Below are 23377 nucleotides of genomic sequence, written 5' to 3'. Positions count from 1 at the left end.
CGTAAACCGACAAAACCGATAAAAAAAATAGTTGGAACTGTGTTGCATAATATGAAGCTCGGTTACTCGTAGATTTGATGTTTTGGCCCGAATCCAATGAACCTGACCCGATGTCGTGGATTTCAAACCTGGGCATTGCTATTTCTTACGAGTGATTTACACAAGAAAAATAATCCATAAAAAATATGGTGTTTGACCTATAAGAAACTAATTGACCACGTATAAATGAGTGATTGATTATGATTTACGAGTAATATATACTCACATATATCACTATTCTATTTTGTCGCAAATATCTCTCGTAAAAATTTACATTTTTCTTTCAAACTCGCTTGCGTGCTTAGGAGTAATTACTAAGAGTTAAGACGACATACTTTTTTTTTTTGTTTATATGAAATGGTAAAGAAACTCTCACACAAGTGTGAGGTCCCGAGTTCAAATCCGGAACATGGTATCAAGTCTAACAATATCGACATATGTCAATTGAATTAGACCTTATGGACGAGACTACGCATAGTTACTTCACAAAATCACTTTATTGGTGTGAAATCAACATTATGACACATGCTCTCCGTTATTATGCATTTGTTTTATACAGATTTGTCATGGTGACATGTCTTGATATTTTGTCCTCTTATACAATTACAGTTGAAGACAACTCAATTAACTGCATTTTGGTTTAGTTAGTTAATTATAACGTTAAAAGAAAATTCAATGTATTGTTGCAGTTGCAATATTGTAAGACTGTACTAATTTTTCCATTATTATTTGTAAAATCGGTTTTATTTTGGTTGATGGGTGTACAATTTTCATGTGTCATGTTTAGGTTTTGGCATGCCTCATATGTGTGTGTGTGAATTTAATGAAACTTATATAACCATCATTACATTCAATAGAATATTTTTTAGAAATAAAATGAGTGATGTTGTGATTTATGATCTTATATTTTTTATCAGTAGAAAACAAACTCAATATTCCAAAGTTATGACAAAATAAATCATATTGATTGACAAAAGTTTAGCCTACATGAGACTCATAATTGACCACATTTTTTTAAATAAATAAAATTAATTTTTTTAGAAATTTATTTTGTTAAAAATACTAGACTCTATACTATTCAAATAAGTCTTGTAGGTCTATCAAAATGATCAATTTAAGAAAATATAAATAAATTACTATTATTATAGCTGAATAATGACATTTAAAATTTAGTCTTTTTATACTAGGATTATGCCCGATAAGACGACACGACCCATCATTTTATATATAAATACTAATATAATTCATTTGAAAAACACATAATCAACCAAACAATAAAATTTTCCTTTTTTTTATCTTTATTATTTATGTTTTATGAATTTAGTAATCATTAAAAACCACAGCACATAGATAATTGCTTGAAAAAAAAAAGACTAAAAGTCACGAGTTAACAGCTTATCAATCATCTAACCTTTAAATTATTTAATGCAATTATTAATTTGTTTATCATCAATATTACCTACTTTATAAGAGATAATCCCCCTTACTTAGACCTTATTTTATTTTTTATCAAACTAAACCAAAACCCAATTCCACTTAACCTAATTTCCACAACAATTCGTTATGCTAGACCCGATGATTATATATAGTCGACAATGGTTACGATTTTATAATTTAATTTTAATAATTTAATCAATATCAATATTTCCTCTTTACTCTACTCTCTGGTTTCACCCCACACAAAAAAAAAAAACTCCACTCTCTGGTCATCACGCTTCTGAGGTTACCGTGCGAAACGTTTCCCATTGTCGTCACGAAGCCGTTGCTCATTACCGTGCGCACCTCTCTCTCTCTCTCTCTCTGCACAACAATTTGCGAATCACCAGAAAACGCCATCGCATACCGCAGGTAGCTCTCTCTCTCTCTCTATCTATCTATCTATCTATCTATCTATCTTCCCTCTCTCTCTCTCTCTATATATATATATATTATATCTATATCTATACATTTGTTATATATTTATCAATATATATTTTGTTTGCTAGAGTGTGTTTAGGTTTTCTGCTTGAACTTTATTCCTCACTACCTACAATTCGACACTACTTATTAATCTTCTTTTTCTTCAATTAGGATTCTGATTTTTCATTCAAACGCGAGCTTTAACATTCTGATGGTGAAAAAGTTGAAATCGACGGCATAGAAGGACAAATTATTCAATAATTTCCACACTTCAGTTGAAAACCTAGGGTTCCAATCAAATGGAAGGAGAAGATTTGAGGTCAGGGACCAAGAAGCATAGGAAGAGATCTAAACCTATTGAAATTGGTTTTGATTCGGATAATGATGAACCGATTGGTTCTTTGTTTAAGTTTAAGAGGAATAAGAAGAAGGTTAGTTTTGCATCAGAGGAAGATTCTGTTAGGGAAAAGGGGGATTTTAGGGGTATGGATGATAATGATACATTGGCTAGCTTTAGGAAGAGATTGAAGGGTCCAAAGAGAGATCAGGGATCTGAAAATGTTTCCGTTGAGGGTCATGGTGATGGTTTGGTTGTTGGGGGATCTGGGAGCAGAACTAAGGGTGAGAAAGGGGTGGATTTGTTGCTTGGTGACGATGACATGCAGTTGCATCAATCTTCTGATCAGCATATGGAAGAAGATTCCTTGTCTGCAATTTTCCATAAGGCACAATCTAATTCTGTGAGGAAATCCCGTGGTGCGTTAAGTTCGAAGCAGAAAAAAGGGAATCGGAATGTGGATAGTGGGTTGAACTGTGGCTCCAAAAGTTTCACAGAAAACGTAGATTCTGTGGTTGAAAGTAGATCTGGATCTGTTTCTGTATTGAAATTGGTTGAGAGGAATTTGGTGTCTGATATGATTTGTTCAGTATCTGCTATGGATAATCAAAAGGGTGGCGATGACTGTTTTCAAGAGGAAAAGTCCAAGGACATTTGTGATTCGAACATTCTAGATGGACCGTTGGTTGATCACTCTAACTCAATCATAGCTTGTGTTGAAGATAGGCAGCAATTGTCAAGTGTAAAAGTTGAAATGGTTTGTGGTGCTTCTGACGAAAAGGTGGCGTTGCAAGAAAGAATGCCTGATAATGGTTTGAATCAGTGTTCAGCCATGTTACGGGATATAGAAATAAGTGATACTGCCTCTCCCTCTAAAGTGGGGGAAGGGGTATGTGGGTTTTCTGAGGCTGGAAGGTTGGAGAATAGATTGACTAATGAAATAGCGGAAGAACAAGTGTGTAATGGTGTTTCTACTTCTGCAGGGAAAGAAATTTCATTAACTTGTAACACTGAGCCCTTGATCAAATCAAATGAAAATATATTGAATGAGAATAATGCCATGGATTCTGGAAAAACTTTCCAGGAATCCTCAATCAATGAAGGTATGAAATTGGAAATTGGGTTTGTTTCTGGTAGAAATTGCTATGATTATAGTAGTGTAGATATAAATGCTGAAGTGCAAGATGTTGTTGTAGGCTGTTCTTCTGAAAAACATGATGGGATTGACATCGGTAGTTTATCATCTATAGTGCCTAATGATGCCATTAAATCTGAATTGGTTGTCCAGTCAAATCACCCAGACAAACTTTTGGAAGTGTGTAATATTCCAAAAAACTCTACTGCTTCAATTCTTAAATGCAGCTCTGTGTTAGATCCAATTCAATCTGATGGATCCTCTATACAATCTTCAATCCCAGATGAAAATGGAAACACTGCAGAATATCATGCCTCCATGTCTGATTTTGCCGACATTGGTGGTAAGATATCAGGCATTCCTCGTGCAACACGAAAGACCAAAATGCATAAACATGGTGACATGACTTATGAGGGGGATGCTGATTGGGAGATTTTAATAAATGATAAAGCTCTAAATGAAAGCCAAGGTGCTGCAGATGGTGAACGTACTCATAGAACAAGAGCGAAGCAGGATTCCTCTTTGAATCCTGTTGAGGACTCTGAAAATGTTGCAGTAGCGGCAGTATCTGCTGGGCTGAAAGCTTGTGCAGCTGGTCCAATTGAGAAACTAAAATTTAAGGAGATCTTGAAGCGTAAAGGTGGTCTCAAGGAATATTTAGATTGCAGGTAATTAAGCTTTCAAACAAGTTTTTGTATTTGCTTGCCATTGTTTTTTTTCCCCAAATGTTAGAAAGGTTGCAGTTTTCGCTTTGAAACACAGAAGTTATTTCCTTCAATATTTTGGGTTTTGGTGTCTTGTGCTTCAAACAGGGAGAACTATTTTAGATCCTGCTACTGATGATTGCATGTGTTACTTGCTTTAGCTGGTTAATCATGAAAATTAGGATTGCGAAGACTTGCTATATGTTTCGGGTTACAGATGTTCTTGTATAATCGGGCAGATTAACAACTTGTTAGTGATTATTTGAAAATAAAAATAAACGGAAAAGTAAGCATGTAGATTTTGTGAGATGCCTGTTTGTTGGTTAATTTTTTTCTTCATCTTTTGCAATTATCTTTCCTGAATTTTATATTTGTTAGCAGTGCTATATTGTTCTGAGAAAGGGCATCACTCTTGTATTTAGCTGGAACTGGAAAAGTTATAGATGTACACTTCTATAATTTTGGACTGAATTCATCTCTGTTTATTTGGAATTTGCTGTTCAGTTGTATATTATATGATTGAGTTTCTCTGTACGGTATCTTTAAAAAATTATTTGCTATAGTTTTCTTGGACACCTTTGAGTAGATTTCATCACTACTTTTCTTCATTTTAAAAATGTTTTGCTTGCAAGCCTGTCTCAATCTTGTATTCTCCTACTGTGATACACAATAACTACCATAACTTGCTTAGTAGATTTTGTGAGATGCCTGTTTGTTGGTTAATTTTTTTCTTCATCTTTTGCAATTATCTTTCCTGAATTTTATATTTGTTAGCAGTGCTATATTGTTCTGAGAAAGGGCATCACTCTTGTATTTAGCTGGAACTGGAAAAGTTATAGATGTACACTTCTATAATTTTGGACTGAATTCATCTCTGTTTATTTGGAATTTGCTGTTCAGTTGTATATTATATGATTGAGTTTCTCTGTACGGTATCTTTAAAAAATTATTTGCTATAGTTTTCTTGGACACCTTTGAGTAGATTTCATCACTACTTTTCTTCATTTTAAAAATGTTTTGCTTGCAAGCCTGTCTCAATCTTGTATTCTCCTACTGTGATACACAATAACTACCATAACTTGCTTATAGTTTTGTTCAACACATTACTCGTTATATTCTATCATACTATCATCACTCTTTTCTTGCTTGATTAGTCGCTATCTTCTGATTTCTTCTTTTGGTGCTGGGATTTAGTTTTGTTTTGTTTTTATGCTTCTCCGTCATTTTTTAAAGCCTCCAACACAGTCTTAGGAACTTCAATGAGCATATTGCAGTAGCTTCTTTTATGCTATACGCATTACTTATTATGTAAAATGAATCTGCTGGATATTGGGCTTCTGTTTGTTTCTAAAACAGACATTAGCCTAACTTGATGACTTTGTTACACCTCTTTCAACTGGGAAGCCTGTTGTAATAAGTTCTAACTCATCAAATTCATTGCATTGCAGGAATAAGATCTTAAGCCTATGGAGCAGTGATGTCACACGTATTTTACCTCTTGCTGAGTGTGGAGTTAGTGATATCCGTTCTGAGGATGAAAATCCTCGTTCTTCTCTTATTAGGGAGGTCTATGCATTTCTTGATCAATATGTAAGTTTGTTCACCATGTTGTTTAGCCACTCTGATATTCATTTCCTTTTGTAATTTACTACAAGAGTATGTGTCTGCATATTTATTGGGTTTATTAATCTAATGAAGTTCCTTTCAGAAAAAGTACTAGTGTTTATTTGGTGGTAAAATTGTAAATTTAAAGTGATAAGATCGTTTTGGCAGGGTTATATAAACATTGGAGTTGCCTCTCAAAAGGAAAATGTTGAGAGCAGTGCAAGACATTGTTATAAACTTGTAAAAGAAAAGGGATTTGAGGAAAGTTCTGCAGCTTCATTGGTCGATTCTGAAGATGGAGTTTCTTTTATTGTTGGTCAGACTAAAATGTCATATGATTCTATGGAGATTAACAATGGTCTATTAAAGGATTTTGAAGACCTGACAACTGAAGCTCCAGAAGGCATGATGCATGTCAATGAAGCGATGACTGATCCATCAAACTTGACACAACTTGATAGAAAAAATTTTGATTACCAGGATAATAATGTTGGGATTCAGGATGGAGTCAGTGGAATTATACATTTCAATGCTAACAGTTCCGTTCCTTCTTTTAAGTTTTCCGATTGCAGATTGTCTTCTCTTGTGGCTACAAAGCAAAGCAACGAATCTAAATGTGTTAAACAACATGCCTTAGGTGATACTCTGCAGTCTGATTCAGATGCTAGAAAGAGAGTGATTATCATTGGAGCTGGTCCTGCTGGGCTAACTGCTGCTCGTCATTTGAAACGTCAGGGGTTTACTGTTACTGTGCTTGAGGCTAGGAATAGGATAGGAGGTCGGGTATTTACAGATCGCTCATCTCTTTCTGTCCCTGTGGATCTTGGTGCTAGCATTATCACGGGTGTTGAGGCTGATGTAGCCACTGAGAGAAGACCAGATCCTTCCTCGTTGGTTTGTGCTCAGCTGGGCCTTGAATTGACAGTGTTAAACAGTGACTGCCCTCTTTATGACATAGTGACTGGACAAAAAGTTCCTGCAGATATGGATGAAGCATTGGAAGCTGAATACAACAGTCTTCTTGATGACATGGTACTGGTAGTTGCTCGGAAAGGTGAACATGCAATGAAAATGTCTCTTGAAGATGGTTTAGAATATGCCCTTAAGATTCGGCGCATGGGACACTCTGAAGGTAGTGAAGAAACTAAGCAAAGTAATTCTGAGGACCGTCCATTTGATTCCAAAAGAGAGGGTGCTATGGAACAAAATTTTGATGAGGAGATTTTGGATCCTCAAGAGAGGAGGGTTATGGATTGGCACTTTGCTCATTTGGAGTATGGCTGTGCTGCTTTGCTTAAAGAAGTTTCTCTTCCCTATTGGAATCAAGACGATGTGTATGGAGGATTTGGGGGAGCACATTGTATGATCAAAGGAGGTTATAGCAATGTTGTTGAGTCTCTAGGAGAAGGGCTTGCTGTTCACTTGAACCATGTCGTAACAAATGTGTCGTATGGTATCAAGGAACCTGGCCAAAATTATAAAGTTAAAGTTTCTACATTGAATGGCAATGAGTTTTTTGGAGATGCTGTCCTCACTACTGTCCCACTTGGCTGTTTGAAGGCTGAAACTATACAGTTCTCCCCCTCTTTGCCGGAGTGGAAATATTCTTCCATTCAGCGTCTTGGCTTTGGAGTTCTCAATAAAGTGGTTTTGGAATTTCCTACGGTGTTTTGGGATGATTCGGTGGATTACTTTGGAGCAACAGCTGAGGAGAGAAGCAAAAGAGGTCACTGCTTTATGTTCTGGAATGTCAAGAAAACGGTTGGGGCCCCCGTCCTTATAGCGTTAGTGGTTGGTAAGTCAGCCATCGATGGTCAAAGTTTAAGCTCTTCTGATCATGTCAACCATGCATTGAAGGTTCTTCGAAAACTTTTTGGGGAGGCTTCAGTTCCTGATCCTGTTGCATATGTTGTGACTGATTGGGGCAGGGATCCTTACAGCTTTGGTGCTTACTCTTATGTTGCTGTTGGGGCATCAGGAGAAGACTATGATATCATAGGAAGACCAGTTGATAACTGCTTGTTTTTTGCTGGTGAAGCAACCTGCAAAGAGCACCCTGATACTGTCGGTGGTGCAATGATGAGTGGACTACGCGAGGCTGTTCGCATGATTGACATATTGAACACTGGAAAGGATAATACTGCAGAAGTAGAAGCATTGGAAGCTGCACAAGGACAGTTGGACACCGAAAGGAATGAAGTTAGGGACATAATGAAGAGACTGGATGCAGTTGAGCTTTCTAACATATTGTATAAGAACTCCTTTGAGGGGGCTCAAATCGTAACCCGGGAAGCTTTATTAAGGGAAATGTTCCTCAATGTGAAAACCAATGCTGGGCGCTTGCATGTGGCCAAACAGTTGCTAAGTCTTCCTGTTGGAAACTTGAAGTCCTTTGCTGGAAGTAAGGAGGGGCTAGCTGTTCTCAACTCATGGATACTGGTACTACTATTATACTGCGTAGTACATTATTCCCACAACATTTTGTATCTATTGAAAAGCTAAACATCTTAATCTTATGATTATGGAATTTTTTACATTATGTGCTTCATATTTCATATCTAAATGCAGGACTCAATGGGCAAGGATGGTACCCAACTCTTGAGGCACTGTTTGCGTCTTCTTGTGCGTGTATCGACTGATCTAGCTGCTATACGCTTATCAGGTAGTTATTTTATTTATTTATTGTTTATAATTTACATTTGTCTGTTCATGCAAATGCGCGAATTTATGTGATTTTTTTGTCATTTTGCATGATCTCATCTAATATTTTGAAGAGTTAGTAGTTGGTTTGCTGACGGGACCTGGTTTGGGTGAGATGAGAATAATTTATCCAGTAACAGTTGATAAGTTGCACTTTTATATTAATATCAACCCTAGTATCTTTTTTTATGGTTATCCATTCCTATCACTTGATCAGCCGAATGAAACTATGAATTATCAACTGGAAGATATGTTTATGCTCAAGTAGATTATTCTGTTCGGATGGAGTCATGTGGAAATATGATGTAACTTTTTCTTTTATTGGGTGTAGGAATGGGAAAAACAGTGAAGGAAAAAGTTTGTGTACATACCAGCCGTGATATTCGAGCTATAGCTAGTCAATTGGTCAATGTTTGGCTTGAAATTTTCCGTAAGGAAAAAGCTTCTAATGGGGGATTAAAATTGTCTAGACAAGCAACTAGTGTAGAATTATCAAAGAGAAAATCTTTAAAAGATTCAGCCTCAGGAAAGCCTCCTCTAAGCACACATCAGGGTGCTGTTGAGAATAAAGGAGGCTTGCTGAATCCTCTATCTGCTGGAAGCAATTCACCTTCCACCACACATGCAAAGAAATCACACAACAAACAAGGAAGACAACAATCAGCATGTGACTCAAGGCATGAAGTCAGTTCTTCCAGGTCACAAGGTTCAATAGACAAAATAGTTACTAAGGAGGATAATAACCACTATGCTATGTCTGAAGAAGAAAAGGCTGCTATAGCTGCTGCAGAAGCTGCGCGTACTAAAGCAATTGCTGCTGCTGAGGTTTGTTTCTCCTGCATTCTTAATATCATGAATCGATTTTGCTTCTAAAGATTAGTTGCTAGTCAAAAGCTAAATTGCTTGATGACTCCTGTTGTATTCATTTGCACTAGATTTCATAATACGATGAGTTATTAGGTACAAATTACTATAATGTTAATATGTTATTATATTGGGAAAAAAGTCTTGCTGTGGTTCAAATTTTTTTGGTGTGAGTGAAATTAAACAATTTTTTTGGGCTCTCAATTAAGGGCTGCAAATATTTTAGCTCAGTTCTTTAGCATGTTCTAGACATTTTCAATTCGCTTGTAAAATTTGTCAAGATGGTCTTCTCATCCTTTGCTGCTTTATTTTGTTGTTAATGAATTTGTAACTGCCTCCCATGCCTGTGAGTAACGAATTTGCTGCTTTGAGATATTTGATCTTCTTTTTGTTCCTTCCCGGTTTGTTGAATCTCACATTGTTTTAACTTTTAACCATGGATTCTCCGTGAAGCACAACCTTTAAGAGAAGAGTCATGTCCATTTGCAACTTATGTTAAATACTTGATTTGGACGAAGTTTCCTAAATTTGTAGTAACTTGACACTCGCTGGATGCTTATTATACATGTGAGACACGTGCATTAGACATAATTTATGTTGGAAATTTCTGATAATTTGTTTTATTTAATATGCTAAATAATGCTTCCATTCCCTATTTGGCTTATACGTTCCTTAAATGATTCAGTTGTTCTTGTTCTTTGCAGGCATATGCCTCTGCAGAAGCTAGGTGCAGTACTCTGTTACAGCTTCCGAAGATACCCTCATTCCATAAATTTGCTAGACGGGAGCAGTATTCACAAAATGATGAGTGTGATAGTAGGAAAAAGTGGCCTGGTGGTTTTTTGGGAAGGCAAGATTGTGTTTCTGAGATCGACTCTAGGAATTGCAGAGTTAGGGACTGGTCTGTTGATTTTTCCACTGCTTGTGTTAATCTTGATAATTCTAAAATACCAGTTGACAACCTCTCCCAGAGGAGTCATTCGAATGAGATCGCCAGCCAGTTGAATTTCGGAGAGCGCTCAGGAGAAAGTGCTGCTGTGGACAGCAATCTATATACAAAAGCTTGGATTGACACAGCTGGTGGTGGGGCAGTAAAAGACCATCTGGCCATAGAGAGATGGCAATCTCAAGCAGCTGAAGCTGATTCATATTTTTCTAATCCAACAATTCATTTGAAGGATGAGGAGGATTCAAACGCCTATTCAAGGTTACCTAGCTGGAACCACGATGGTGTAGCAAATGAGAGCTCTGTTTCCCAGGTTACTGTAAATAAGGATGCCTTCAAAGGTCATTCTCGAGGAGCAGATCATATTAAACAGGCCGTTGTTGACTATGTTGGATCACTACTACTACCCCTTTATAAGGCTAGGAAGCTAGACAAGGATGGTTACAAGGCAATAATGAAGAAAAGTGCAACAAAGGTAATTTTTATTTTCCACTTCGATGCTTATCGTCTGCATTTGTGTTTGCTAAATTAAGAGAGTGTTAGTGTGATTTGGTAGGTAGGTGATTATATGGGATAACTGATCTAAAATATCATCTTAAGTGACATGTGGTTTTCTTTCAGGTCATGGAGCAAGCAACAGACGCAGAAAAGGCCATGGCTGTTCGTGAGTTTCTAGATTTTAAGCGAAAGAATAAGGTACTGTTTTGTTATTTTCTGTATCATAAGTTGATCTACTAATCCCATGGCACATCTCCAAGATGCATTCTTCCAGAAAATGTTAATTCATTTTACGATATTAACACGATTTACTGCTTGGACTCCAGCTTCATGGGGTCTGGTGGGCCGGCTGCAAAGTTAATTAATTGCTTTTCTTTTCCTAATTTTTTTTCGTGATTGTTGCCTCTATTTTGCAAGTAGAGCCTTATAGATGCTTCTGACATTCTCTTAATTGTTTTTTCACCACTGACATTGGTTGAGTGCCTGAACATGCAGATTCGCTCCTTTGTGGATATATTGATAGAGAGACATATGGCAACAAAACCGCATAGAAAATCTTAATATTCTTTCAATTGCACAGCCTGTACTTTTCTGTCCTTCTACACGAGGGTTGCCAGAGTCGGTTATTCTTACAATTCTTGGTTTTGGTGGTCGTGGGTATATTCTCATATGAGCATTTCAATCTTCCAATATGAATCATCCAGAAGCTGCAGTTGAAGTTTTAGATAAAAGTCGATCGATCCAAATCAAGTGAGCTCCGGAAATTTGTTGTCTTGGAAACCACAAACAGAATAGAAGTAACATATAAAAGATTATCGGGTCCAAATCAAGTGGGCTTTGGAAATTTGTTATCCTGGCAAGTGGCGATCATGAACAGAATACTAAACTCCAATGGTGGATTACCTGTAAACTCAGAGTACAACAGTTAGATCTTCTGGGTGACCTGCATCAGCAGATTTAATGATGACAACAGATTGCAGTCATCTGTCCTTAATACTTCATCTTTCACGAGGTTTATACCCCTCACATTTGAAATCTTAGACCCCATTTTTATTAAAGGGGATCCCAATGGGAAAACACTAATTGACCCTATCAATTCTTCTATTTGTACAGCGTAGGATTGTTCCTAGTGATGACAAACAAACATTCATAAATCCATTTCCCATGTTCTTCGAGATACAATTTTCTTATTTAAGTTTTACATCAATCACTGACTTTTTTTTTTCATTCTTTCTCCGAAGTGGGAAGAATGCCGACTTTTGTAAGATACTTTGCTGCTCTAATTATTTTCTTCTCCATCTCTATCTCCTTCCTTGTTTGTTCGCGGTGCATGTAGTACCCTACCTATTTATAGTTGAGTCAGCTTCCAAGATTATACTTCAAAAAATTAATAGAAACTTCACATCCTTAGCAAACGAGCACGCCAATTTAGCTATCAATATGGTTCAGGGGATTGTGCCATGAGATGTCCAACAGTACAGGTTTATGTTATGTGCAAATCATTTGTCATTGTTTAATCTTGACCGTTATCTTGTGTTGATTATTTCTTACACTTCTTTCTATGGTTGATAGGCTGAGAAAGATTATGTTAATTACAGATGGGAGGTATTACATACAATTTTTAGGTGCCTTCTGTTTTCATAATTTATGTCCGATCATTCTAATGCCCTCTTGGTGAACCTGTTATGTTTATATTGCTTTTTGTTTCTGCTGCAGACTCTCCACACCAGCAGTATGTAAATATTGGATTATGAAATATGGCTGCCAGGGAAATTATATTCCATTGGTTGTGTCTAGGGGTGAGTACATTTTTTATATTTTCAACAATTCCCCTTCATTTTCGTAATATACCTTACCTACTGTAAATGTTGGTTACTGAGAATTTTTGCGATGTTTACAAAATTATATTTTGTGAGTTACTAAGGGAATGACCCTAATTTGTTGCAACATTATTTCGAACTGCCTGCATGCTCCAATGGAAAATCATGCTCTTTTCTGTTTTGGGTACCCTTCTGGTATGATATTGCTTCCTACCATTTCAAAACTGGAATTTGACAGGGACAAGGTTGTATCATTCCTATTCAGTTGTTTTCTCCTATCACCATCTTGTTATAACTTCTTTGGCTCAATGTTGCTAAGGATTAATGATGCATTCCGTATTATCATTCAATATAGGTTTATATATGGTATAATATCATCATCCTCTAAAGTGTGTGTGCAGTAATGTGCTCAAATGATAATCCAATAACTTCAGTGTTGCCGTTGTGTTGAAATATTGAGGGGTGGGTGGTCTTGATGACGGAGCCACAAAGATCTCTATAGGAACCTTGGCCCCTGCGGTGTCCTTCCTTTATTTTATTTTATTTATTTTTTCGATCCTAGTATCTTATTTATATAATACTCCTTTAATCTTCATTATAAATAAAAATATCCAACTTTACATTTGTTAAATAATTTAGAACAAATAATTTAGTTTAATCATGATCACATACAAAATATAAGTATATTTTCGAAAGTGTCATTCATGAAAACTTATTCCATGATAAAAGATTGAAAAATAAAATTTTGTATCAATTGACGAGTACTAGTAGTATATTACTATGAATGTCATTAAATATAGGGAAATATAAATTATATTTGTTTATATTTGAAATTAAAAAAATGAGTTTTTTTTCTTATATTCAAAATCAGAAAGAGTTCATATTTAATTGTTGGGGTGTGTAAATACAAGAGACAGCCACATGTATTAAAATATATTATTCTCGTTGTTCTATGATAATGTCAAATAAGATCATTTCAAACAAATTAATAAAAATATAGAAATAAAAAATAATTATATCAAATTAATCTTATTAATTATTGAGAAATTATAATCATGTAATGATGCACTTAATGTAATTAGTTGATAAAGATAATTAAAAAAAATTATCTTGAAAATTAAAAGTGACAGTTATTTAGAATAATTATTCTCCAAATGGTACAATTTTGTCAATAAGGAGGAAGTATTTTATATTTGTAATTTTGCATTAGAGTGTCAAATAAATTTTTTTTATTGCAAATTTTGGTTAACTTTTTCAATAAATAAATTATTATACTACTATAATGAAGAAACAGTTTAAAAAAAATATATAATATAATATTTAGACATACATGGGTCCCAAAAATATAAAATATAATATTTAGTACATAGATATACTTGTACTTTTAAAAACAATCAATTTTATTTTTTCATACTTTAATACTCCTAACTCAATTATAAAAAAATACACTAGATTTGACCCCCCTAAAGAATTGGAAGTTTAGCTCCGTTCTTGTGCTCAAGTGGCATGGTGAGTGATGTTTTTAAAGGGTATGCCCGACCTGTGACTGTAAGAATCGTCCATGGTTGATAAAAGAGTAGGTTGAACGAGCAAATGCAGGTGTTCCTACCGTGGATAAAAAAGATAAGATAATGCAAACATAATTAATCATTGAAGGATTAATGAACATAACAGTTGCACAGATAATGCAAACATAGCTGAACAACCAAAAAGAAAAACAAACTACACGCTGCCCTTCATCAAAAAAGCACTTGTATAGAGAGGAAACAAAAGGCTTTGTATTTTTTAAAAATTGTACTCTTATTAGAGGAGGATACAGAAGACATGTAAAGTAAATCTTTAGAATGACGAGCTTAAAGTTTAGAGTCCTGCTAAACTTTTCAATAGATACATTTTGTTGTAAAGAACCTTCCTTGTAATTACATTGCCAAATGCTATAGGAAGCAACAAGACGTATTCATGGAGCTATTTGGTACAGATTTGTTTCAGGTGAATTTCGTGAAGTAGAATTAGTAAGGAACAATCTTTGACATATAAAAAGAATGTCATCCAACCTACTCACCTATATAAACCACCATTTCCCAACACTTGAAAAGCTCCTGGTCTCATTTATCGGTCATGAGAAAATAAATAAAATCAAATTCATACATCTTCAGATACCGTGCGCGATCGATGTTCACGAGACGAAGTCGCCATAGAATAAGACTGGCAGTTTTTCTTAAAGTTTTACTTATCATGCTCCTTTCTTCTTTTGATCTTTTATAGATTTGATCTCTTTAGTAAGCATTCTTGGTGCTATTGCCATAGCCATCAGCTCTTGGAAGAGCAGCTTACAAGCATAAGGAATGTAAACCTGCATACATAGTCAAAAGCCAAAACGAGAAACTAAGAATTCAGCACAAGGAGAAAACAACTTGACTAATATGGATATATGATCATTCACCTGAACAATGTCAGTTTTGTTCTTGCAGCCCCTACACTCAAAAGAATTCTTCTTCAGATTTGCAATAGCTATCAACCCACAGTGTTCGCATACATGGACCCTATATGCATCACTTTGATCAAACAATCTTTCCTTTAGGAAATGAGCAGCTCCATGGGCTATCATGCAATCACGTTCCATCTCTCCAAATCGAAGACCTCCATCTCGTGAACGCCCCTCAGCAGGTTGCCTTGTAAGAATCTGAACAGGACCTCGTCCACGAGAATGGATCTTGTCATCAACCATATGCTTCAACCTTTGGTAGTAAGTAGGACCAAGGAAAATCATTGCACTGAGACGCCTCCCTGTATGACCATTGTACATTGTCTCAAAACCACGCATTTGGTACCCACATTTGTGTAGAGCTTTGCTGATATTATCCACCTGGATTACAGTAGTAAAAAAAATCAGATTTTTAAACACAAGCTAAAATGGCGTCACTCACTGAAGCCTTTTATAAAAGATAAAAGTTATACGCAGACACTTTCCAAGTGAACTCTCAAGTAAATAACATTTAGGTTCATAGTTGAATATTGAATAGCAAATTGTCAAGCTCTGGGCTGATGGTTTTTTATATGCACAGCTTAAAGCAGAAAGGTAATGACAACTTACAAAATCAAATAGGAGCACCTGAAAAAGTAGCTTACTTATGCAAGCAGTTTTTCAATTGCTAACAAGTGTTTGATGTTAAAACAAAGAAATTTGATAAACGAATGCTACTTACAGTAACATCTGTAAAAGGAGTCGCATCTCCTTCTTTTCCCATGTGGGCTGCTACCTTCCCCATGATACACTCAATAAGCTGACCAATAGTCATTCGGGAAGGAATAGCATGTGGATTGACAATAATATCAGGAGTGATGCCTTCCACAGTCCAGGGCATGTCTTCTTGTGTATAAGTCATACCAACTGTCCCCTTCTGACCATGCCTACTACTGAATTTGTCACCAATCTGTGGTATTCGAACAGATCTCACCCTTACTTTCACGAATCTCAATCCATCAGCATTTGTTGTCAACAGAACCTACAAAATAGGAAATACATAAATAAATGCAGCAGCAAAAAAAAAAAAGTAATGCCAGGAATTCAGGATTTTGGTATATTATTATGCTCTTCATTTCAGATGTAGTCATTTTGTTTACATAATGTAACTCTTATTTTGTACCTAAAAACCTTCCTTTCCCCTCTCATTACAATTTCATAATATAGGCTCAAACTCAATTTGTAACACATGAAAGTAAATATATACGACAAAACTTACTTGATCAACAATTCCAGTTTCACTGTGACGTAAGCTTATGCTGTGATCACGTTTTGAGTAACGAGCAGCTTGTCCTTGTGCCTCCTCCTGAGATAAAGGAGTGGTCTTTCCAATAATAACATCCTCACCAGACACTCTTGTGCCCTGTTTCAGAGTAACAAATTGCTACATTTAGTACATAATTTCACTGTCAGACAGGTTGTTCAGGATGTAGTCAAATTTTATGCTTACAGGTGGAGCAAGACCATCATCGTCCAACTTATCATAAGAACCATGTCTCATACCCTGCAAAGCAAAACTCGGTTATAAACTACCAAATAGAAAATAAACATATAAAAAACAGCCAATATTTTCACCATAGTATTAGCTCTATCCGGCCGACCAAAATCTTCTTTGACAAGGGTTCCCATTTTCTTCTCTTCATCTCTGTAAAAGTAGAACAATGCAACATATCATACAAAAGTCACAAGCAAAGCAATGAAAAGGAATGAATTTTTATTAATTCAGGCAGCAAACACACCTATATGAGCGGAAAAACAGTGACCGAAAGAAGCCACGGTCTATTGATGATTGGTTCATGATGACAGAATCTTCTTGATTGTAACCAGAATAACATGAAATGGCCACAATGGCATTCTAAGGCACAAGAGGTAAAATATATTACAACATTATCAACATAACGACAAAATTATATAAATATTAAATAAAGGAAGCCAAAACTTACAATTCCAGCAGGGAGTTGACGGAAATGAAGATGCTCCATGGCTCTTGTAGTGACCAGTGGCTTTTGAGGATAATACAACACATAGGCCAAGGTATCCTAAGCAATGAAGCAAAAGCATCAAGTAGAGTCCAGCATCAAATTTAGCACACTAGAAGAATGGGCACATATTTAACCATATATATAAAAAAGAAAGTGAGCAATACCATTCGAAACTGGTAGTTGGTAACATATATTCCCATTGCTTGTTTTCCCATTGCAGATTGATATGTATTACGAGGGGACTGATTGCACCAACAAAGGTAAGAAATTAATCACTATACTAATCAAAATGAGTACACAACAAAATACCAATATTTACCTGATTGTGGTCAGGAAATGGTATGATGGAAGCACATACACCCAAAATCAGTGATGGATGGATTTCACAGTGAGTGTAAGTATCAGAATATGCTTCTTCTGGATTGAGCCTTGCTTGTACAAGATCCTATTATATTTATTCAATAATCACATGCTTAATTGCTTTACATATTTATGATTAGCAAATATGTACTAATAAAGGGTATACACTTCTGCAAATCTAGAATTATAGTACTGACATTAATTGTCATGGAAATCATAGTAGTCTCTTCCTCTTCTGTGTCGATATATTCTATAAAACCCTTGGACACAAGATCATGCCATCCACCCTCTTCAGGAGATTCCTGTAGAAATGGAAAAACAAGTTAAACAAATAGTGAAACAACAAGAACGACTCCTAAGATGCACTAAAGTTACTACTTGCTACTTACCCTTTGTTGCAAAGAATGAATGTCCTTTTTCTTTATGAGAAGCCTTTGTTTATCCACAATGAATAAAGGACGACTGCAGCGACCATAATCTGTATATATGCGCAGTTCTTTAAGACGGATATCTCTAACAACGCCAACTTCAGTATTAACATCAACCTGCACCACAAGAAAACCATCAACAATGAACTACAATTAAAAGATATCATGATGTGATAGACAAATAATTTAAAACAATCAACTCCCGAAATAAAATCAACAAAAAATGACTATTTGATTGGCTCAATGAAGACGTGATCAATATTGCAATCATTAGAAAATTTGACCCATATTATGGTCTCCTTAAAAAATGTAATATCATAAATTCTTCAATAAAAATGTGTAGGAATTTAAATAAGCAATCACATCTGACCTTATTGGCATTGAATTTTTTGAAACACATTTCTTCTGCCTTTTTTATTAAAATACCTCATTGCCATTTATCTTAGTTGTTAATAATAGCTCACCATGCAAGAATTATCTCCAAATATCTCACCCAAAAGATTATCCTAATAATGCCTTGCTAAAGGCCCTCGTTAAGAGGTCAAGAAACAGAAATTATAAATCAAGAAATATAAACTACTTACTAATAAATACATCATAATTTAATGCAGTTACACTTTACATTCCAATAAATACATTCTATTTTCATTCCTTGACCAAGGCCATTTAGGAACAAAATAGTATTTGTGTAGTAAATACTGATCACATATCATTCTCTTATAAGGGAATTATGCAAACAAAATGGCAACATTAGCTTCCAGTGATTATATGTGCTACATTGTGATATTTTCATTTATTTTGAGGGGGTTGCTGTTTGCCAACAGTTTCAAACACTACTTAATAGCCTGTCAAAACAAAATCCGAAAAGTAAAATGAATAGTTACCCGACGTCTCAGCTTTCTCAAAGTTCTAACCAACATATCAGGGTCACGATGAATACCCATCCAGCAACCATTTACGAAAATTTTTGTAGCTTGGGGAATCACCGCCGGAGAAATTTCCTACACGGAGGAAAATAAGCAAATTTGCAAACAGACCACACAGTGGAAGAAACAAATTAATTTTATGCAGGAAATCACAAGCACCTCAAAATTTTCTGTACCCCATTCTTCTAAAAACTCCAGAATAGGATAAGCTGCTGAGCCAACTGTTATGTAAACCATCAAGGCCAGATTCTTCACCAGTCCACAGGCCTAAATAATATCCCAATCACACCCATAAATACCACAGAGAAAGATGATTTCCTCATAACTAGTGGTAATATAGGAAGCTTGGAAAGAAAAATACTAACTTGTCCTTCAGGTGTTTCTGCGGGACACATCATTCCCCATTGTGAATTATGCAACTGTCTTGGTTTGGCCAACTTCCCTGAAATAAAAGAAGAGAAACAATAAAAAAAATAAAATTAGACAAACATAATTTATTCGTAAAAAACAGCAGTGCCCAATGTGTGAATCTAAATTCCTAAACAAATAATTTATGCATACAGTGCACAGGGGGAGGGAAAGATTGAAGGATGAGTTAGGCTTGAAGTAGCCTGAGCCAAGCAATTACCTTCACGTCCTATGGGAGAATTCAATCTTCGCAAGTGAGATAAAGTGGACGCATAAGTTAAACGATTTAGCACCTAAAGCAGAAAGGCAATAAGTGTTAATGTTTCATTTTCTCAATTGAAGACAAAAGGAGCCAGACTGTTGAGGCATAAAAATAATTCATAATCATACTTGTGACACTCCAGCTCTAGTACCCGCGGCATTTGCTTGCCCCCAGTTACCAGTAGCAAGTGAGTATTTAAGTCCACTTGTGATGGTTTTAGCTTTGATAGCAAATTGCAGGTTAACATCCTTCCCATTATCAACACACTGCACCATTCATGAAAGGTAAAAGGGTATAAGCAATGCAAAATAAATATTGCAACAAATGTGCTTAGAAGTAGAACAAACCTTCTGTACATAACCCCTGACATCTCTAGTAAGCTTTCTGAATAGCTGCATCATAAATTATAGGAACCAGGGATTAAGAAATAAAAAAATATACCAAATAACAGGACCAATTAAGTAAAACAATATTAACTACTTGCGAAACAAACCATTCTAAAGAGACCACCAAGTAAAGGACCGGCCAGGTCCAGCCTCTTGTTTCCGTAATGATCCCTATCATCTTCGGCCCTCCGCCCAAGTGCACATAGAAGTAGCCGATGAATGATATATCTGTGGGGCAATGGTAAGCATAATAAGTACTCAAAATGAAAGTAACAAGATCAGACATGTAACAAACTTACCCAAAATAGTATGCTTTTTTGGTCTCGCAATACTCTCCAACACCAACATGTGGAAGCATCTCCCTTTGAAGGATATCCTTAGCATACCTGCAGATTAGGATACAAGTGTAACAGATGCATAATAATGGGTGCAAATAAATCATGCCCGGGCTTTACAGAAATACAACTCGACTCACTTAATTCTCTTTTCCTTGGTTACACCTACAGTTGCTCCTCTTTTCCCAATGTAATCAAGTGCAACCTGGAGTAAAATAAAATCACCCAAACCAAATACTTGAAGTATCGAGAAAATTGTGTAATGGCAATATTTCGCTAAAGAGCAGTTTTGAATCATTTTATAGGGAGACAAAAATGCAACTACAATATCGTATGACACTATGAAAGAACAATGCATGCAGTAATGTCAATAAATTATATTGCAATGTAAAAAGGGAAATAATTGAATTAGAATATGAGGACAGAAGACTTAATTAAGAGCTAGTTTAGATAAACTTTAACCTCTTTTTTTTTTTCAAAACCTCTCTCGTTTATTTTCTCCACAAACACCTATAACCTTATACGGGCTGTTTCATGGGTTAGAAATGAAATACTTTTTTCTATTAAAAAGCTCTCTCATAAACTAGAAACTTATTCAAATACCTATAACCTTATACGGGCTGTTTCATGGGTTAGAAATGAAATACTTTTTTCTATTAAAAAGCTCTCTCATAAACTAGAAACTTATTCAAATACCTATAACCTTATACGGGCTGTTTCATGGGTTAGAAATGAAATACTTTTTTCTATTAAAAAGCTCTCTCATAAACTAGAAACTTATTCAAATACCTATAACCTTATACGGGCTGTTTCATGGGTTAGAAATGAAATACTTTTTTCTATTAAAAAGCTCTTTCATAAACTAGAAACTTATCCAAATTGGTCCTAAATTTGATTATAAAAAAATGCAGTACAGGAAAAACAGACTATTCCAGCCCCTGAACAGAAGTATACATCACAGTCTGAAATAAATCTGAATTACACAATTATCTCACTCGAAACTAATACAAGATCTAGACAAGCCATCATTATTTTGCTTGTTAGCAAATAATATATAACAATAGCAGAACCTACCTGTTGATTTTGTATTACAAATGCTTCTTCCAGGGAAGGACGAAGCAACTCCATCATTTGAGTATCCGAGAAATCATAGCATATATGTTCTAGAATATCCTTGTCAGCAACAAATCCCAATGCCCGAAACACAATAATGATAGGAATTTCAGTTCGAATGTATGGAAGAGTAGCACGTATATACTGTCCTGAAGAACCCTGGTAGGAATAAAAATGCATAAACTTAGACATTGCACAAGACATCAAAACATCTACAAAATGTGACTTGTTTGTTACATAGCACAGACTGCGCAAAAAGGACAAATATACAACAGTTTGCATTTACCCCCTTGGAACTAGTTCGAGAGAGCATGCGCACAAACATAGTGCTAGGAGGTCTGTTTTGGGACTCTGCCATGGACCGAACTTCAGCCACATAAGCATACTTATTAGGCTGCCTCTTCTTGAAAACATAGACATGATTGGTACTCATCTTCTCCTGAGCAATGAGAACCTTCTCACTGCCATTAATAATGAAATATCCGCCTTGATCATACGGACACTCACCAAGCTCAGTCAAATCCTTCTCCGAATTCTGAAATAACGTGCAATAACTAGACCGAAGCATTATAGGAACCTAAAAGCAACAAAATCATTAGTCAAGTCACTCAGGTCTCAGAAACCCAATTCAATCAAATTTCACCATCACATCAATAAATAGCTTAAAATCTTATTTACACCATGACAAGGCAGGCCAGATAAGTACATTTTAATTATAATTGGCTATGTATCAGTCTATAATGATCAAAATAAGCTGATTAAAATGTTATTCCGATTTGAGGAAGAAGGCCCCAAAACACATTTATCCATTGGCTATCTTAATGGTGTAATTAAGACAGATTGCCATAAACATCAAAAAGGTCTACTGGAAGCTTATCACTGAAATAAACTAAAAATAACAAAAGGGCCGAAGTGGAAGCTTTAGCTTATATGACATTTTTTTTTTTTTGCAACGTCTTATATGACATGTTAAATTATTTTTACCAATATATATCTTAATACAAATACTAATATAATTGGTTATAAAGTCTTCTTTCAAACACCATTTTTATCATCTAGAATCCTATAATTGATAGGGAGAAAGAGGCACCTTGCCAATGAAAACTTTGGTAAAATCCTGAGTCTCGGTGACTTCTTCACCATCATGTCCTTTCTTAATAACCCTCTTAGAAACATCAACATACAAAGGAGCTGAATAAGTAAGATTCCTTAACCTAGCTGCCTTAGGAAACAAGGTAGAGGTTTCTCCATCTGATTCCGTCATCATCGGTTTACTCAAGTAAATCTGACCAAAACTTATCTTATAAATCGTCTGCATACAAAAACAAAAGCAAATTAACAACAAAATCAGATTGAGAAAGTGCTGTTCGCACCCCACACAAACTAACCAAAATCAAATTAACAGCGAAATCAGATTTAGTACGTGCTATTCACACCCCACGCAAACTAACCAAAATACTAACAACAACCAAAAATCAAATTACCTCTGCGAAATCGGATTGGTGACCTGGATTATGCTGTGATTCAGGTCGAATTTCAATATCCGCAGATTCATCAACAATTTCCTGCATAGTGTTTTGAATGAACTCATCGAATGAATCAAGTTGTTGACGAACCAAACCTTTTTCTTCGAAGTAAGCTGAAATAACAGCCCAAGCATCTTCTTGAGTGATTTCTTCTTCGTCGTCTTCTTCATCCATCATTTGTTGATCGTACTCTTGTTCTTCATCTAAATCCATCGTAATGTTATCAAATTATTACAGTAATAGTGTTCAAATTCTAAGTTCAAATTAGTTTCTGGTTTTTGTTTTTGTTTAATTGAGTATTTGTATTTTCAGTATTTTTGTGTTCGAATTCGCGGTAAGAAAAGAGTGAATGAAACCCTAGCAGAGGCAAACACTAATGTTTTGGTTTCCGGGGTTCAAAGAAACAAATGTGGAATACGGTGCTCCTTTTATAGGCCATTGAACTGTAAAATATTTTTATTTTTTATTTTGGACAGTGGGCTTGCATAAGTTGCATTAAGCTGGCGAAATTCTCTTAGCCCATAAATAAATAATAATAATAATAATAATAATAATAATAATAATAATAATAATAATAATA

The 23377-nt window shown here is 35.5% G+C and overlaps 2 protein-coding genes across 3 annotated transcripts; one reads left to right on the top strand and one right to left on the bottom strand.

Annotated features, from left to right (window-relative positions):
- The first annotated feature begins 1656 nt into the window (after window positions 1–1656).
- On the top strand, window positions 1657–12031 carry LOC101504496 (lysine-specific histone demethylase 1 homolog 3). Of its 2 annotated transcripts, XM_004499166.4 has the most exons (10): window positions 1657–1887; window positions 2110–3378; window positions 3472–4078; window positions 5563–5704; window positions 5888–8158; window positions 8288–8381; window positions 8751–9244; window positions 9988–10704; window positions 10851–10925; window positions 11223–12031. In XM_004499166.4, exons 2-10 carry the CDS (start codon window positions 2238–2240, stop codon window positions 11286–11288), a joined length of 5607 nt encoding a protein of 1868 aa, XP_004499223.1. In that variant the 5' UTR covers window positions 1657–1887; window positions 2110–2237; the 3' UTR covers window positions 11289–12031. The 2 variants fall into 2 exon arrangements, with proteins under 2 accessions (XP_004499223.1, XP_004499221.1); XM_004499164.4 differs by having other exon boundaries at window positions 2110–4078.
- A 2251-nt stretch (window positions 12032–14282) lies between these two features.
- On the bottom strand, window positions 14283–23209 carry LOC101504170 (DNA-directed RNA polymerase II subunit RPB2). The gene is made up of 25 exons (XM_004499160.4): window positions 22756–23209; window positions 22362–22583; window positions 21558–21848; window positions 21233–21430; window positions 20299–20363; window positions 20123–20209; window positions 19931–20051; window positions 19785–19829; window positions 19566–19703; window positions 19396–19468; window positions 19133–19209; window positions 18927–19034; window positions 18726–18842; window positions 17803–17958; window positions 17611–17715; window positions 17373–17498; window positions 17218–17295; window positions 17015–17110; window positions 16811–16926; window positions 16647–16716; window positions 16522–16575; window positions 16291–16434; window positions 15754–16053; window positions 14991–15413; window positions 14283–14900 (listed from the first exon to the last, which is right to left on the bottom strand). The coding sequence occupies exons 1-25, from the start codon at window positions 23008–23010 to the stop codon at window positions 14781–14783; spliced, it is 3585 nt and encodes a 1194-aa protein (XP_004499217.1). The 5' UTR covers window positions 23011–23209; the 3' UTR covers window positions 14283–14780.
- Between the last annotated feature and the right edge of the window lie 168 nt (window positions 23210–23377).

The sequence above is a fragment of the Cicer arietinum genome, chromosome 4, assembly GCF_000331145.2.
Source record: "Cicer arietinum cultivar CDC Frontier isolate Library 1 chromosome 4, Cicar.CDCFrontier_v2.0, whole genome shotgun sequence".
In the NCBI taxonomy this organism is placed as follows: domain Eukaryota; kingdom Viridiplantae; phylum Streptophyta; class Magnoliopsida; order Fabales; family Fabaceae; genus Cicer; species Cicer arietinum.
Note: the sequence above shows the minus strand (reverse complement) of the source record. Positions and strands in the feature narration are given on the sequence as shown.

Bases quoted from the DNA above. Each gene is read 5' to 3' on its own strand.
- LOC101504496 (XM_004499164.4), top strand. From the start codon at position 2,238: ATGGAAGGAGAAGATTTGAGGTCAGGGACCAAGAAGCATAGGAAGAGA. The intron at 5,705-5,887 runs GTAAGTTTGTTC...TCGTTTTGGCAG, and splicing joins ATGCATTTCTTGATCAATAT to GGTTATATAAACATTGGAGT. The intron at 8,159-8,287 runs GTACTACTATTA...ATCTAAATGCAG, and splicing joins TTCTCAACTCATGGATACTG to GACTCAATGGGCAAGGATGG.
- LOC101504170 (XM_004499160.4), bottom strand. From the start codon at position 23,010: ATGGATTTAGATGAAGAACAAGAGTACGATCAACAAATGATGGATGAA. The intron at 19,830-19,930 runs GTTTGTTTCGCA...TTTATGATGCAG, and splicing joins TTGGTGGTCTCTTTAGAATG to CTATTCAGAAAGCTTACTAG. The intron at 16,717-16,810 runs GTGTGTTTGCTG...CTACTTTTACAG, and splicing joins CTGTTTTTCCGCTCATATAG to AGATGAAGAGAAGAAAATGG.